The sequence below is a fragment of the Mustelus asterias genome, chromosome 6, assembly GCF_964213995.1.
Source record: "Mustelus asterias chromosome 6, sMusAst1.hap1.1, whole genome shotgun sequence".
NCBI lineage: Eukaryota > Metazoa > Chordata > Chondrichthyes > Carcharhiniformes > Triakidae > Mustelus > Mustelus asterias.
In genome coordinates, this window is record NC_135806.1 from 135,436,218 (window position 1) to 135,451,488 (window position 15,271).

At 46.0% G+C, this 15,271-nt stretch overlaps 1 protein-coding gene across 1 annotated transcript in view; it reads left to right on the forward strand.

Annotated features, from left to right (window-relative positions):
- Positions 1–15,271, forward strand: part of LOC144495159 (putative ATP-dependent RNA helicase DDX60) — a 150,239-nt gene that overhangs the window by 74,686 nt on the left and 60,282 nt on the right. The window contains exons 23-26 of the mRNA XM_078215140.1: positions 733–861; positions 3,206–3,333; positions 9,535–9,693; positions 13,379–13,514. Coding sequence (XP_078071266.1) covers positions 733–861; positions 3,206–3,333; positions 9,535–9,693; positions 13,379–13,514 — 552 coding nt within the window. The remainder of the gene's footprint in view (positions 1–732; positions 862–3,205; positions 3,334–9,534; positions 9,694–13,378; positions 13,515–15,271) is intronic.

Genomic DNA, 15,271 nt, shown 5'->3' on the forward strand with positions numbered 1-15,271 from the left:
CTCTTAGTTGCTGCACAGATATAGGGTGGAATTTTCCCACCCTGCCTGGTCACGGGAATCGTAGTGGGCAGGATCCGGACCATGTAAAAGTTCGTTGACCTCGGGTGAGATTTTCCGCCCTTGGGGCAAGTGCGGCCAGAAAATCCCATCCATGGTTTGCATATTACATGACAGATTAATTTTACTTGTACAAAAAGAAGTTCATTAAAGGCCATCCCACCATTATGTGACATCGCTGGCCTAGTCAGCAACACCCACAGCCCAAGAATGAATTGATTAAAAAGACCCTTGCTTCTCAGAGACAGACTTTAAGTTTAAAGTTGACTTCTAAGTTCTGACTGGGGAGGCAGTGTCTGGCGACTTTGTCCCGGATGTCCTTAATTTCTTCAAAGCATCTTAAATGATTAAGTGAGGGGCAGCAGGGTGGCACAGTGATTAGCGCTGCTGCCTCTCAGCGCCAGGGACCAGGGTTCGATTCCCGGCTTGGGTCACTCTGTGCGGAGTCTGCACGTTCTCCCCGTGTCTGCGTGGGTTCCCTCTGGGTGCTCTGGTTTCCTCCCACAGTCTGAAAGACGTGCTGGTTAGGGTGCATTGACCTGAACAGGCACCGGAGTGTGGCGACTAGGAGAATTTCACAGTAACTTCATCGCAGTGTTAATGTGAGCCTTACTTGTGACTAATAAATAAACTTTAAACTTTAAAACTATCGCTTACCATCTGGTTTTTCTGCAGGAACTGGAGCCTGAGGAGTACAAATGCTTCAAAAACAAAGTCGTCATCAGGAAGCGGGATGTGAGAGAGTATGAAGCTGAACTGAAGAAAGAATTGGTCGACTGGGTTAAAGCAGGGTGGAAGAACAAGGTGGGTGTGCCCTCACTGTGAAGTCCACCGGGTTCATAGAATCATAGAAACCCTACAGTGTAGGAAGAGGCCATTCGCCCCATCGAGTCTGCACCGACCACAATCCCACCCAGGCCCTACCCCCATATCCCTACGTATTTTACCCGCTAATCCCTCTAACCTACACATCTCAGGACACTAAGGGGCAATTTTAGCATGGCCAATCAACCTAACCCGCACATCTTTGGACTGTGGGAGGAAACCGGAGCACCCGGAGGAAACCCACACAGACACGAGGAGAATGTGCAGACTCCACACAGACAGTGACCCGAGCCGGGAATCGAACCCAGGTCCCTGGAGCTGTGAAGCAGCAGTGCTAACCACTGTGCTACCGTGCCGCTCGGGTTACAGAGACATACAGCACAATGGGTTCAGGTTTGAGCTCCACATAACTCTCCACCCACCCCTCTTCATTCAACGCCTACCAGCATTCTTATCAATTCACGAGAACGCATGCACAGCAGAAACAGGAGCAGGAATAGACCATTCAGCCCCTCGAGACTGCTCCGCCTTCCGGAACGATCATGGCTTATCGTGGGTTTCAACTTCATGGTGCCGGAGTGTGGCTACTGGGGGGAATTTCACTGTAACTTCATTGCAGTGTTAATGCAAGTCCACTTGTGACACTAATAAGTAATCTTTAGCCAAAGGCACTCATAAGCTCTCTGATATCTATTGATCCAGGACCACTCTGTCCATAAGGCCATTAGCTTGTAGGACTATCTGGGATCATAGGGATGGAAGATAGGAGGAGTCAAGGCCTTGATTTAATGTCATAGAGTCATAGAGGTTTACAGCACGGAAACAGGCCCTTCGGCCCAACTTGTCCAAGCCGCCCTTTTTTTTAAACCCCTAAGCTAATCCCAATTGCCCGCATTTGGCCCATGTCCTTCTATACCCATCTTACCCATGTAACTGCTAAATGCTTTTTAAAAGACAAAATTGTACCCACCTCTACTTCTACCCCTGGCAGCTCGTTCCAGATACTCACCACCTTCTGTGTAAAAAAACTGCCCCCTTTTGTATCTCTCCCCTCTCACCTTAAACCTATGCCCTCTAGTTTTTGACTCTTCTACATTTGGGAAAAGATATTGACTATCTAGCTGATCTATGCCCCTCATTATTTTATAGACCTCTATAAGATCACCCTCAGCCTTCTATGCTCCAGAGAAAAAAGTCCCAGTCTATCCAGCCTCTCCTTATAACTCAAGCCATCAAGTCCTGGTAGCATCCTAGTAAATCTTTTCTGCACTCTTTCTAGTTTAATAATATCCTTTCTATAATAGGGTGACCAGAACTGTACACAGTATTCCAAGTGTGGCCTTACCAATGTTTTGTACAACTTCAACAAGACGTCCCAACTCCTATATTCAATGTTCTGACCAATGAAACCAAGCATGCTGTTTGTCTTCTTCACCACTCTGTCCACCTGTGACTCCACTTTCAAGGAGCTATGAACCTGTATCCCTAGATCTCTTTGTTCTGCAACTCTTCCCAACGCCCTACCATTAACTGAGTCAGTCCTGCCTTGGTTCGATCGACCAAAATGCATCACCTCGCATTTATCTAAATTAAACTCCATCTGCCATTTGTCAGCCCACTGGCCCAATTGATCAAGATCCCGTTGCAATCGGAGATAACTTTCTTCACTGTCCTTCTTCAATGTCTCACTGGTGAGATGCATGTCTGACAATGCGGCACACCCTGAGTACTGCATTGAGAAACTGTGGTTAGAGGGTGGAGATTTGATGGAGGTATTCAAAATTGTGAGCACATGGTAGATAGGAAGACAAAAAAGAAGCGTCAAGAACTGGAGATAGATTTAAAGTGATTGGCAAAAGAACAAATGGCGACATGAGGAAACCATTGTGACACATGGAGTGGTTAGGATTGGGAATGCAATGCCAGAGATTGAAATGGAGGCAGATTCATTCAAAGCCTTCAAGAGGGAATTGGCTAATGACCTGAAGAGAAACAAAAATAAAGGGTTAGTTACAGCGAAGGTACTGCGAAATGGGACTAGCTGAATTGCTCTCGCAGATTGCACACACTGACACGATGGGCCGAATGGTCTCATTCTCTACTCTAATTATTCTATAATTCTGTGTGATGAGACCTCTGAGACGGTGACCAATGTTGCCAACGCTACAGTGTCACGTGACTGCCGGAATAGAGGAAGGTTGATGGATCTTGGTTCTTCGGGTCTCCAATTCTCCAGTGGGGCCAAGGCCTGGCCTTTTAGAATTGCTGGTTGGGGCAGCCATGTTACCATTAGTGATGTAACGTTGGAGTTGATTTTCCTCAGGTTGAGGCCGTGATGCTTTTGCTGAACCCACCAACTGAAGGGACATTTGGGAAAAACAAGGAGAGCAACTTCCCTCTTCTCGTTGAAACGCTCCAGAAGATGGATTTGTTACCTGCTTTATTTTTTGCGTGAGTACCTGTGAACCATTACTGGGGGAGATGGGACCAGTGCTGTCATCATATGCTGTTATGGTTCAGTCAGAAACCCCAAAATGTTGTTTGGAGCCCACCTGGATCATAAGCTTTGCATTTTGAATTTGGCTCGGATAAGCATGAGATGTTCCACTTCAGGTATGATTCAAGTGACCACGAGGGAGCTTTTACCAAGCAAAATTTATTTAAGAATATAGTTAACATGTATAGTAAGAAAATTAGTAAGAATTCTGATCAATTATAAACAAGAAACAAAGCAAACACTATAATGTATAATCATTAACAAATATATCTAAAACATTTCAATTAAAACCAAGCTTCCTCTAGACAAAAGCCATTAAACAAATTCAATACAGCAAAGTCCACTGCTCACGTGATACTGGAAATTGAGACCTTTGGTTGAAGTTTGCAGTTCACTGGATTCACTCTGAACAGTTTGAATTCAAAACAGCTTCTCAGAACCCCAGGGAGAGACTCCAACCCCAGAATCTTTACTGCAGGAAGGCAAGACCATTGCTTTTAGATAACCAACGGAATTTCCAAAAAAAAAAGAGAGAGAGAGACTTGATGCTTCTAACACTCCAACTCCCAAACTGAAACTGAAAATGATACTCCTGTCATCTGACCCACCCAGATTATTTCTCCTTCCAACAATGACATCACCTAAGGCTGTGAGCATGAATGAAAAAAAACTCTTAAAGGTACACTAACATCACAATGCAGCGATATGACAAACCTATTTAAAAACACACAAGTATAATTTTGCACTGCATGTTGTGATAATACTGTGTGCTATTTTGCTACATTCTGTCTTTAATGTGGGGTTGTTTTAAGAGGAAGTGTTTTGTTACCATCGGACCATAAGATGTAGGGACAGAATGAGACCATTCGGCCCATCAAGTCTGCTCCGCCATTCAATCATGGCTGATACATTTCTCAACCCCATTCTCCCACCTTTTCCCCGTAACCTTTGATCCCCTTATCAATCCAGAGCCTATCTATCTCTGTCTTAAATACACTCAATGACCTGGCCTCCACAGCCTTCTGTGGCAATGAGTGCCACAGATTCACCACCCTCTGGCTGAACAAAATTCCTCCTCATCTCGGTTCTAAAATGTTGTTCCTTTACTCTGAGGCTGTGCCCTTGGATCCTAGTCCCTCCTACCAATGGAAACATCTTCTCCACGTCCACTCTATTCAGGCCTTTCAGTGTTCTGTAAGTTTCAATAAGATCCCCCCTCATCCTTCTAAACTCCATCAAGTACAGACCCAGAGTCCTCAAACGTTCCTTATAAAGCAACCTTTTCATTCCCGGGATCATTCTTGTGAACCTCCTCTGGACCCTTTCCAAGACCGGCAATCCTTCCTTAGATACGGGTCCAAAACTGCTCACAATACTCCAAATGGGGTCTGACCAGAGCCTTATAAAGCCTCAGCAGAACATCCCTGCTTTTGTATTCTAGTCCTCTCAACATGAATGCTAACCTTCCTAACTGCCGACTGAACCTGAAGATAATCCTGAACTTGGACTCCCATGTTCCTTTGCACTTCCGACTTTTGTTACGAGAGTCTGCTGAACATGCATCAGATGCTAAGAATATAGGCCAATCATTGATTTTAGACTAGGTATGCAGAGTCATGTGAGTTTTTTGAATGGGTTGATTGACAGAGACAGAATCATGTGGTTAATAGGGGAGTTCAGCTTGCAGGAACAAAACAGTTTCATTTTCATTTTAAAAATACAAGCAGTTGCTGCCTAGGCTGCCAGAAGAAAGCATTGTCTTTCTGTGTTTCTCTCTCTGGAGGTGTTATGAAAGCTGCAAGTCTGACAACCTAAGTTAAAGCAAGTATGCCTGTGTTTTGCTTTATAATTTTAAAGAGGGGTTTAAGTCTATAAGACAAATATTTGTTTGATTAGAACTCATAGTGATAGTTAGCAGTTAAAAATTGTGTTTTATCATGTTTGAGTGTTGTTCAGTTGTTCAAAGATAAGCTAATTCATGTGTTATTGTTAAACAGTGTTGTTAAAATTAAATTTATTTTTTGATAAAAGCTTCCCAGTTTGTCAGTAGAATCACCCCTGGAGTGAAACATCTTGTCCTCATATTAATGCCAAAATAACAGGTTGCTGGCGTCTAGTCTGACGTCATATTATACCTTGGGGTTTTTGATCTGGTATCCTAGCAATATCTTGTAACTATCCTGTCTATGTCCCTCGTAATTTTGTGCACTCTATCAGGTCCTCCCTCAGCCTTCTCTGCTCGAAAGAAAAGAATCCTAGTCTAACCAGCCTATACGCATAGCTGAAATGTTTGACCCCAGCCCTGGTGAACCTACTCTGCACTCTCTCCATGCAATCACATCCTTCCTATAATGTGGCAACCAGAACTGCACACAGTATGCTCGCGTTTTGGACAGCTTCTTGATTTCATTTGATTTATTATTGTCACATGTATCAATATACAGTGAAAAGTATTGTTTCTTGCACGCTATACAGACAAAGCATACCATACATAGAGAAGGAAATGAGAGAGTACAGAATGTAGTGTTACAGTCATAGCTAGGGTGTAGAGAAAGATCAGCTTAATGCAGGGTAAGTCCATTCAAAAGTCTGACAGCAGCAGGGAAGAAGCTGTTCTTGAGTCGCTTGGTATGTGGCCTCAGACTTTTTCCCAATGGAAGAAGGTGGAAGAGAGAATGTCCGGGGTGCGTGGGGTCCTTAATTATGCTGGCTGCTTTACCAAGGCAGCGGGAAGTGTTGACAGAGTCAACGGATGGGAGGCTAGTTTGCATGATGGATTGGGCTACATTCACGACCTTTTGTAGTTCCTTGCAGTCTTGGGCAGAGCAGGAGCCATACCAAGCTGTGATACAACCAGAAAGATTGCTTTCTATGGTGCATCTGTAAAAGTTGGTGAGAGTTGTAGCTGACATGCCAAATTTCCTTAGTCTTCTGAGAAAGTAGAGACGTTGGTGGGCTTTCTTAACTATAGCCTTGGCATGGAGGGACCGGGACAGGTTGTTGGTGAACAGGACACCTAAAAACCTGAAGCTCTCGACCCTTTCTACCTTGCACCCGTTGATGTTCTCCACTGCACTTCCTGAAGTCGATGGCAATCTCCTTCGTTTTATTGACATTGAGGGACAGATTATTGTTGCCGCACCAGTTCACTAGATTATCTCATTCCTGTACTCTGTCTCGTCATTGTTTGAGATCTGACCCACTACGATGGTGACATCAGCAATCTTGAAAATCAAGTTGATGGGGAATTTGGCCACACAGTCATAAGTGTATAAGGAGTATAGTAGGAGCTGAGAACACAGCCTTGTGGGGTACTGATCTACCTGTCCTGCTGCCTTTTGTGGCACGGTGACACAATGGTTAGCACTGCTGCCTCACAACGCATGGGACCTGGGTTCAATTCTGGCCTTGGGTCACTGTCAGTGTGCAATCTGTACATTCTCCCTGTGTCTGCGTGAGTTTCCTCCTACAATCCAAAGATGTGCGGGTTAGGTTGATTGGACCACTAAATTGCTCCTTAATGTCAGGAGCATTAGCAGGGTAAATACGTGCGGTTACGGGGATAGGGTCTGGCTGGGATTGTTGTTGGCTCGATGGGCCAAGTGGCCTCCTTCAGCACTGTAAGGATTTTATGATTCTCTGATTCTATGATCTGTATCAATCTTGCTCAGGCCTCCTCCACTGCTCCTGTAGTCTTTTTCTGGACTGTGGCATGCTCAGAATTAGGCCTGTCTTCGATATTGCAGCTGGAATAGTTGGTAAGGAAGGGAGGCCTCATGAAATTTATACCTGTGTGGCCCATGAGTGATGGAAAAGTATTGGGTTAGTGCCATGGCTGGAGAACTGCTTCTCTCAGGCAGGTACTGGGCTGATGCAGCTTAATCATTCTGCATGGAAGTGCTGGATATTGACACTGTGTTCTTTCCTTTGGATGAGGCCTTAAACTAAGGCCTCGCCTGCTCTCTTGCATGAACGTGGAAAATCCCACCCACAACTCATTGAGGAGCTGGAGAGTACTCTTCAGTATTCTTGGTCAATATTTAATCTTCAAGCAGCATCACTGAAACAGATGATCTAGTCATTATCTCACTGCTGCTTGTAGGAGCTTGCTGTGCCCAGTTGGCTGTCACCTTAGTTGCATTATGCCATAAAGATATCCATCACTTGAAAGGGATTGGGTAGAATCAGAGAATCCCTGCAGTGTTAAAGGAGGCCATTCAAGTCTGCACCGACCACAATCCCACCCAGGCCCTATCCCCATAACTCCAGGCATTTACCCTAGCTCGTCCCCCTGACACTAAGGGGCAATTTAGCTTGGCCAATCCACCTAACCCGCACATCTTTGGACTGTGGGAGGAAACCGGAGCTCCCGGAGGAAACCCACGCAGACACGGGAAGAATGTGCAGACTCCACACAGACAGTGACATGAGGCCGGGAATTGAACCCAGGTCCCTGGTGCTGTGAGGTGGCAGTGCTAACCACTGTACCACTGTGCCGCAATGTAGGCACATTGTGGGTTCACTTATTAAGACTAGGCACATGAGAGGAGAAATATATATATCGGTAGAAAGCTTGAAGACATCAGCAACAGAGCTGTGTGTGTATGCTCTGCTCATTAAAAAAAAGGTGAAACTAAGACTGGATCATATGATATACTTCCCTTCCAGTGATGTCATGCTGTTATCCTTGAAAGCCATATTACAACAGTATTTCCTGTATTACAAAAGTAAATATATTTTAAAAGTACTTCATAGAACATAGAACATTACAGCACAGTACAGGCCCTTCGGCCCTCGATGTTGCGCTGACCAGTGGTACCAATCTAAAGCCCCTCTAATCTACACTATTCCAATATCATCCATATGTTTATCCAATAACCACTTGAACGCTCTCAATGTTGATGAGTCCACTACTGCTGCAGGCAGGGCATTCCACGCCCTTACTACTCTCTGAGTAAAGAACCTACCTCTAACATCTGTCCTATATCTCTCACCCCTCAATTTAAAGCTATGTCCCCTCGTGCTAGCCAACACGATCCGAGGAAAAAGGCTCTCACTATCCACCCTATCTAATCCTCTGGTCATCTTGTATGCCTCTATTAAGTCACCTCTTAACCTTCTTCTCTCTAACGAAAACAACCTCAAGCCCCTCAGCCTTTCCTCATACGATTTTCCCACCATACCAGGCAACATCCTGGTAAATCTCCTCTGCACCCTTTCCAACACTCATTGGCTATAAAAAAAAACTTCGGGACATTCTGTAGCTGTAAAAGATGTTAGCTGGAATTTACCCCCCTCCCCCCCCCCCCCCCCCCACAGCCCACCACGGGAATCGGAGCGGGTGAGGGGTGGACCATGGAAAGGTCTGTTGACCTCAGCGGGATTTTCTGGTTTCGAGGCGAGCACGGCCAGAAATCCCCACCCCCTAATAAAAGAACAAAATACTGTGGACGCTTGAATCTGAAACAAAACAGAAAATGCTGGAAAATCTCAGCAGGCCTGACTGCACCTGTGGAGCGAGAATAGAGCCAACGTTTCGAGTCTGGATGAATTTTTGTCCTGAAGTCGGAAAATATACCTCTATAGGCTGGTATAAGTCAAAATACAGTCATGCTTTATTCTCATAAGCTTATGGGAGAACTTGACCCCTTGAAAGCGGAAGCCAAAGTTCTCTCTGAACACAAGAAGCGTGGATATTTATACATCAGGGTTCCCAATACAAGCCATAAAGCAAAGTCCAGTTAACAGTCCTTGATCGTAAATTATAGTTCCTTTAACAGCTTCTGATAGTCTCTGGATCATGGTTAGAGACCACCTGGTATCCTTGGGTCATAAAGCACAATTCTCCTGGTCGTTGCAGTCAAGGTGTCACCTCTGGTCCCCTGCTCTTCCCGCAGCTTTTCCTTTGAAGTGACTGAGTGCAACTGTCCCAGTGGGAGTCCTCCTTCAAACGGCCATTCTCGCACTCTACCATTTGGTCGCTGCTCCCTTTCTTTAAATCATAGACAAGCCCACGGGAAAGAAAGACTAACATCTATATTCAACTGTCTGTTTTATCAGAATGATATAAACAAGCGAGGGAACCATGAACAAATGGCTTATACTAAAAGTAAAAGGTGAAAGACATGAACAAATGGCTTGTATTACTGTTTCAGGTTTCACATACCATTGGTTGAACAGGTTGCTTCTGAGCTGTTGGAACATCTTGATCAAAAACTGAGAAGCAAAAGGAAGCCAGAGGATGCTAAAACAAAGATGCAGATGGAAAATCAGCTACAGAAACTCTCAAAATGCCTGGAAAAAGAAGAAACCTTGTAAGCATTTTCTCATCATTTCCAATTCAAAGGTTGACGTCATCCACAGAGGGTTCCCCTCTAGAAAGATGCCTTGCCAGATTGACCACATCCCAGGAAAGATTAAGATAAAAGAATAGTGGAAAAAAACAAAGTTTAAAGTTTATTTATTATTTGTCACAAGTAGGCTTACATTAACACTGCAACGAAGTTACAGTGAAAAATCCCCTAGTCGCCACACTCCAGTGCCTGTTCGGATACACTGAGGGGCAATTTAACACGGCCAATACACCAAATCAGCACATCTTTGGACTGAGAGAGGAAACCGGAGCACCCGGAGGAAACCCACGCAGAGAACGTGCAAACTCCACACAGACAGTGACCCAAGCCGGGAATCGAACCTGGGCCCCTGGCGCTATGAGGTGGCAGTGCTAACCACTGTGCCACCTTGGCGCCCCGGTTCCTGCGCCCACCCCACTTCCCACTGCAGGTGGCATGAGATAATTGTGTCCATGAGAATTACAGCTCAGCCAACGCAGTGCAGCACTGAGGGCCAGTGGCATTGAGGAGAGCGGCACTGTGCGAGTGCTGCACTGAGGGAATGCACAACACAAGAACACAAGAAATAGAAGCAGGAGTTCGCCACCAGGCCCTTCAAACCTGCCCCACCATTCAGTACGATCATGGCTGATCTATGCTGACCTCAGCTCATTTTCTGTGCCATTTCCCCAAAGCCCTCTCTATCCCTCGATCTATCAAATATTTATCCACATCTGCTTTAAATACTTCCAATCATCCAGCCTCCACCAGGGACTTGCAGAGATTCACCACCCTCTGTGAGAAAAGATTTCTACGCACCTCTGTTTTAAATGACGGACCCTTTATCTTGTAGCTCTGTCCCCCTCATTCGAGACTCTCCCACTCGTGATAACATCTCACCATCTACCCTGCCAAGCCCCCCTCAGGATCTTACATGTTATAAGGTCACTACCTCACTCTTCTAAACTCCAAGGAATACAGACCCTGCCAGAGGAGGTGATGGAAGCAGGCACATTAGCAACATTTAAGAGGCAGCTGGAAAAGTACACGAATAGGGAGGGAATAGAGGGATACGGTAAGGGCAGAATGTTTTTGTTTTAGTTTAGTTAGGGCAGCATGGTCGGTGCAGGCTTGGCGGGCCGAAGGGCCTGTTCCTGTGCTGTACTTTTCTTTGTTCTTTGTTCCGTTCTTTGACCCACAAAATTTAGTCTCTCTTGATGGGGCAACCACAGTGTCATAGAATCATAGAAACCCTACAGTGCAGAAGGAGGCCATTCGGCCCATCGAGTCTGCACCGACCACAATCCCACCCAGGCCCTACCCCCACATATTTACCCACTAATCCCTCTAACCTACGCATCTCAGGACTCTAAGGGGCAATTTTTTTTAAACTGGCCAATCAACCTAACCCGCACATCTTTGGACTGTGGGAGGAAACCGGAGCACCCGGAGGAAACCCACGCAGACACGGGGAGAATGTGCAAACTCCACACAGACAGTGACCCGAGCCGGGAATCGAACCCGGGACCCTGGAGCTGTGAAGCAGCAGGGCTAACCACTGTGCTACCGTACCGTGTCAGATGTACTGTTTTGAGATGAGATGTTAAACCATCTTGAATTTTCACATGTCACCTTGCATAGGCTCAGAATTCTGAGTGCTTTACAGCAATCAAAGCACTTTTCCAGTGGAGATACTATTGCCCCACAAGCAGCAATGTGATAACAATCTGATAGTTTGTCTTTAGTGATGTTGCTTGACAGATAACTATTGGACAGAACATTGGGGAGAACAGCCCTATTCTTCTTCAGAATAGTGTCACCGGATCCTTTATAGACACCACAGTGTTCGGCATGGCTCCTGCTCTGACCAAGACCGCAATAAACTACAAAGAGTTATGAACGAAGCCCAGTCCATCACGCAAACCAGCCTCCCGTCCATTGACAGAAAAATGCTGGAAAATCTCAGCAGGTCTGACAGCATCTGTGGAGAGAGAATAGAGCCAATGCTTCGAGTCTGGATGATCCTTCATCACAGCTTCGTCAGAGCTGGCAATGAAGGGTCATCCAGACTCGAAACGTTGGCTCTATACTCTCTCCACAGATGCTGTCACATCCGCTGAGATTTTCCAGCATTTTCTGCTTTTGTTTCAGATTCCAGCATCCACAGCATTTTGCCTTTATCTCGTCCATTGACTCCGTCTACACTTCCCTCTGTCTCAGGAAAACAGCCAGCATAATCAAAGACCCCACGCACCCCGGACATATTCTCTTCCACCTTCCTCCTCCAGGGAAAAGATACAAAAGTCTGATCACGTGCTAACCCGACTCAAGAACAACTTCTTCCCTGCTGCCAATAGATTTTTGAATGGTCCTATTACACATTAAGCTGATCTTTCTCCTCACCCTATCTGTAACTGCAACACTATATTAAGACCATAAGACATAGGAGCGGAAGTAAGGCCATTCGGCCCATCGAGTCCACTCCACCATTCAATCATGGTTGATTTCAACTCCATTTACCCGCTCTCTCCCCATAGCCCTTAATTCCTCGAGAAATCAAGAATTTATCAATTTCTGTCTTGAAGACGCTCAACGTCTCGGCCTCCACAGCCCTCTGTGGCAATGAATTCCACAGACCTACCACTCTCTGGCTGAAGAAATTTCTCCTCATCTCTGTTCTAAAGTGACTCCCTTTTATTCTAAGGCTGTGCCCCCGCGTCCTAGTCTCCCCTGTTAATGGAAACAACTTCCCTACGTCCATCCTATCTAAGCCGTTCATTATCTTGTAAGTTTCTATTAGATCTCCCCTCAACCTCCTAAACTCCAATGAATATAATCCCACGATCCTCAGACGTTCATCGTATGTCAGGCCTACCATTCCTGGGATCATCAGTGTGAATCTCTGCTGGACCCGCTCCAGTGCCAGTATGTCCTTCCTGAGGTGTGGGGCCCAAAATTGCTCACACCCTCTGCACCCTCTCTTTTCCTTCTCCCCTTTGTATTCTATGAATGGTACGTTTTGTCTGTATATGGCTCGCAAGAAACAATACTTTTCATTGCGTATCAATACATGTGGCACAGTGGTTAGCACTGCTGCCTCACAGTGCCAGGGACCCGGGTTCAATTCCGGCCTTGGGTCACTGTCTGTGCATACTCCCCGTGTCTGCGTGGGTTTCCCCTGGGTGCTCCAGTTTCCTCCCACTGTCCAAAGATGTGTGGGTTAGATTGATTGGTCAAGTTAAATTGCCCCTTAGTGTCAGGGGGATTAAAAGGGTAAACATGTGGGGTCATGGGGATAGAGCCTGGGTGGAATTGTTGTCGGTGAAGGCTCGATGGGTTGAATGGCCTCCTTCTGCACTGTAGGGATTCTATGATTCTATGTGACAATAATCAATTAATCAAGTGGGTGGATGGGCCCCGGATCCATGTCGCATCCAGACGATGGCACCTCTGACAGTGCAGCACTCCCACACTGGGGGAATTGACCTGAATTTTGTGCTGAAGTCAATGGAGTGGGACTTGAACCCAAAGCCTTCTGGTAAATGCTACCCAGTGTGACAAGGAAGTGCCAATATCTTATGGTGCGTCGCCATCATTATCATTGACTTTATTTTCTATCCTTACTTCTTTTGTTCAACGGGGTCTTTGTGAATTTTTATTTTGAAAGGACGAACCCGAGCAAAAAGCAAGCTGAGCAACTGATTCTGTACAGGAGCAGGTATGATGTGCTATTCAAGAAATACGCAAAGCTGGACGAACTCCCTCCAGACTGCACTTTTGCACAGATTTCAACAGACAGTGAGGTAAGGGGTTGGATTTTGTATTATTGGGGCATAGAAAGATAGAAACATAGAAGATCGGGGCAGGAGGAGGCCATTCGGCCCTTCGAACCTGCTCCGCCATTCATCACGATCATGGCTGATCGTCCAACTCAATAGCCTAATCCTGCTTTCTCCCCATAACCTTTGATCCCATTCGCCCCAAGTGCTATATCCAGCCGCCTCTTGAATACATTCAATGTTTTGGCATCAACTACTTCCTGTGGTAATGAATTCCACAGGCTCACCACTCTCTGGGTGAAGAAATGTCTCCTCACCTCCGTCCTAAATGGTCTACCCCGTATCCTCAGACTGTGACCCCTGGTTCTGGACTCCCCCACCATCGGGAACATCCTCCCTGCATCTACCCTGTCTAGTCCTGTTAGAATTTTATAAGTCTCTGTGAGATCCTCTCTCATTCATCTGAACTCCAGCGAAAACAATCCTAACCTAGTCAATCTGTCACATCTCAGTGTACATCATTATATTCCTCCAATACCCTAAACCATCCCAAAACAATAGCTAAAGTTTAAAGCTTAAAGTTTATTTATTAGTGTCACAAGCAGGCTTACATTAACACTGCAATGAAATTTCTGTAAAAATCCTCAAGTCGCCACACTCCGGTGCCTATTTGGGTACACTGAGGGAGAATTTAGCATGGCCAATGCACCTAACTAGCATGTCTTTGGACTGTGGGAGGAAACCGGAGCACCCGGAGGAAACCCAGGCAGACACAGGGGGAATGTGGAGACTCCGCACAGACAGTCACCCAAGCAGGGAATTGAACCTGGGTCCCTGGCGCTTGGAGGCCGCAGTGCTAACCATTCCCTAACCTGCAGGAAGAGTGGGGTGATAATGGACAAAGCAACGAGACAATCTGAATGGAGGAACTAACAATACATCTGTTTGCTTTTATTCATCCATCGGTTGTGTATTGTTGGCAAGGCCAGCCTTTATCGTCAGACCCTGGTGGTGAGCCGCCTTCCTGCTTACCCACGGGGTGACTTGCTGGGCCATTTCAGAGGGCAATTAAGAGTCAACCACATTGCTGTGGGTCTGGAGTCACATTAGGATGGCAGATTTCCTTCCCTAAAGGAGAAAACAGGGTCCACGAGGGGAGAGGCTTGTCAGCCATCTGGAAACGTTGTCCAGTGCATCCAAATGGATTTTTCAGAGGTTTTACCTGAATGCCTGTGGAGCTGGCTTCAGGAGGGACACTAGCTTCTGCTCCATGATCCTCCCAGAGAACCCGGAGGATGTGACAGCAGCGTTGTTGATGGAATTTTGCCCAGGTGCCGTTGATACACAGTCCAGATCTCACTCTAGCACAGGATAGTGGTGACGACATACGCTCTGTACACGAAGATTTTGTTGACATCCAGAGGCCTTTGTTCTCAAACACTCGCTGTTATTTTTAAAATTCATTTTTATTCATTCATGGGACATGGGCGTCACTGGCTGGTCAGCATTTATTGCCCATCCCTTGTTGTCCGAGGGCAGTTAAGATTCAACCACATTGAACAAAGAACAAAGTACAGCACAGGAACAGACCCTTCGGCCCTCCAAAACTGCGCCGATCATGATGCCTGCCTAAACTAAAACCGTATGGAGTCCGTATCCTTCCATTCCCATCCTATTCATGTATTCGTCTAGTTGCCCCTTAAACGCCGCTATCGTACCTGCTCCCACCACCTCCCCGGGCAGCGCGTTCCAGATATTCACCACCCTCATGCCTCACACAT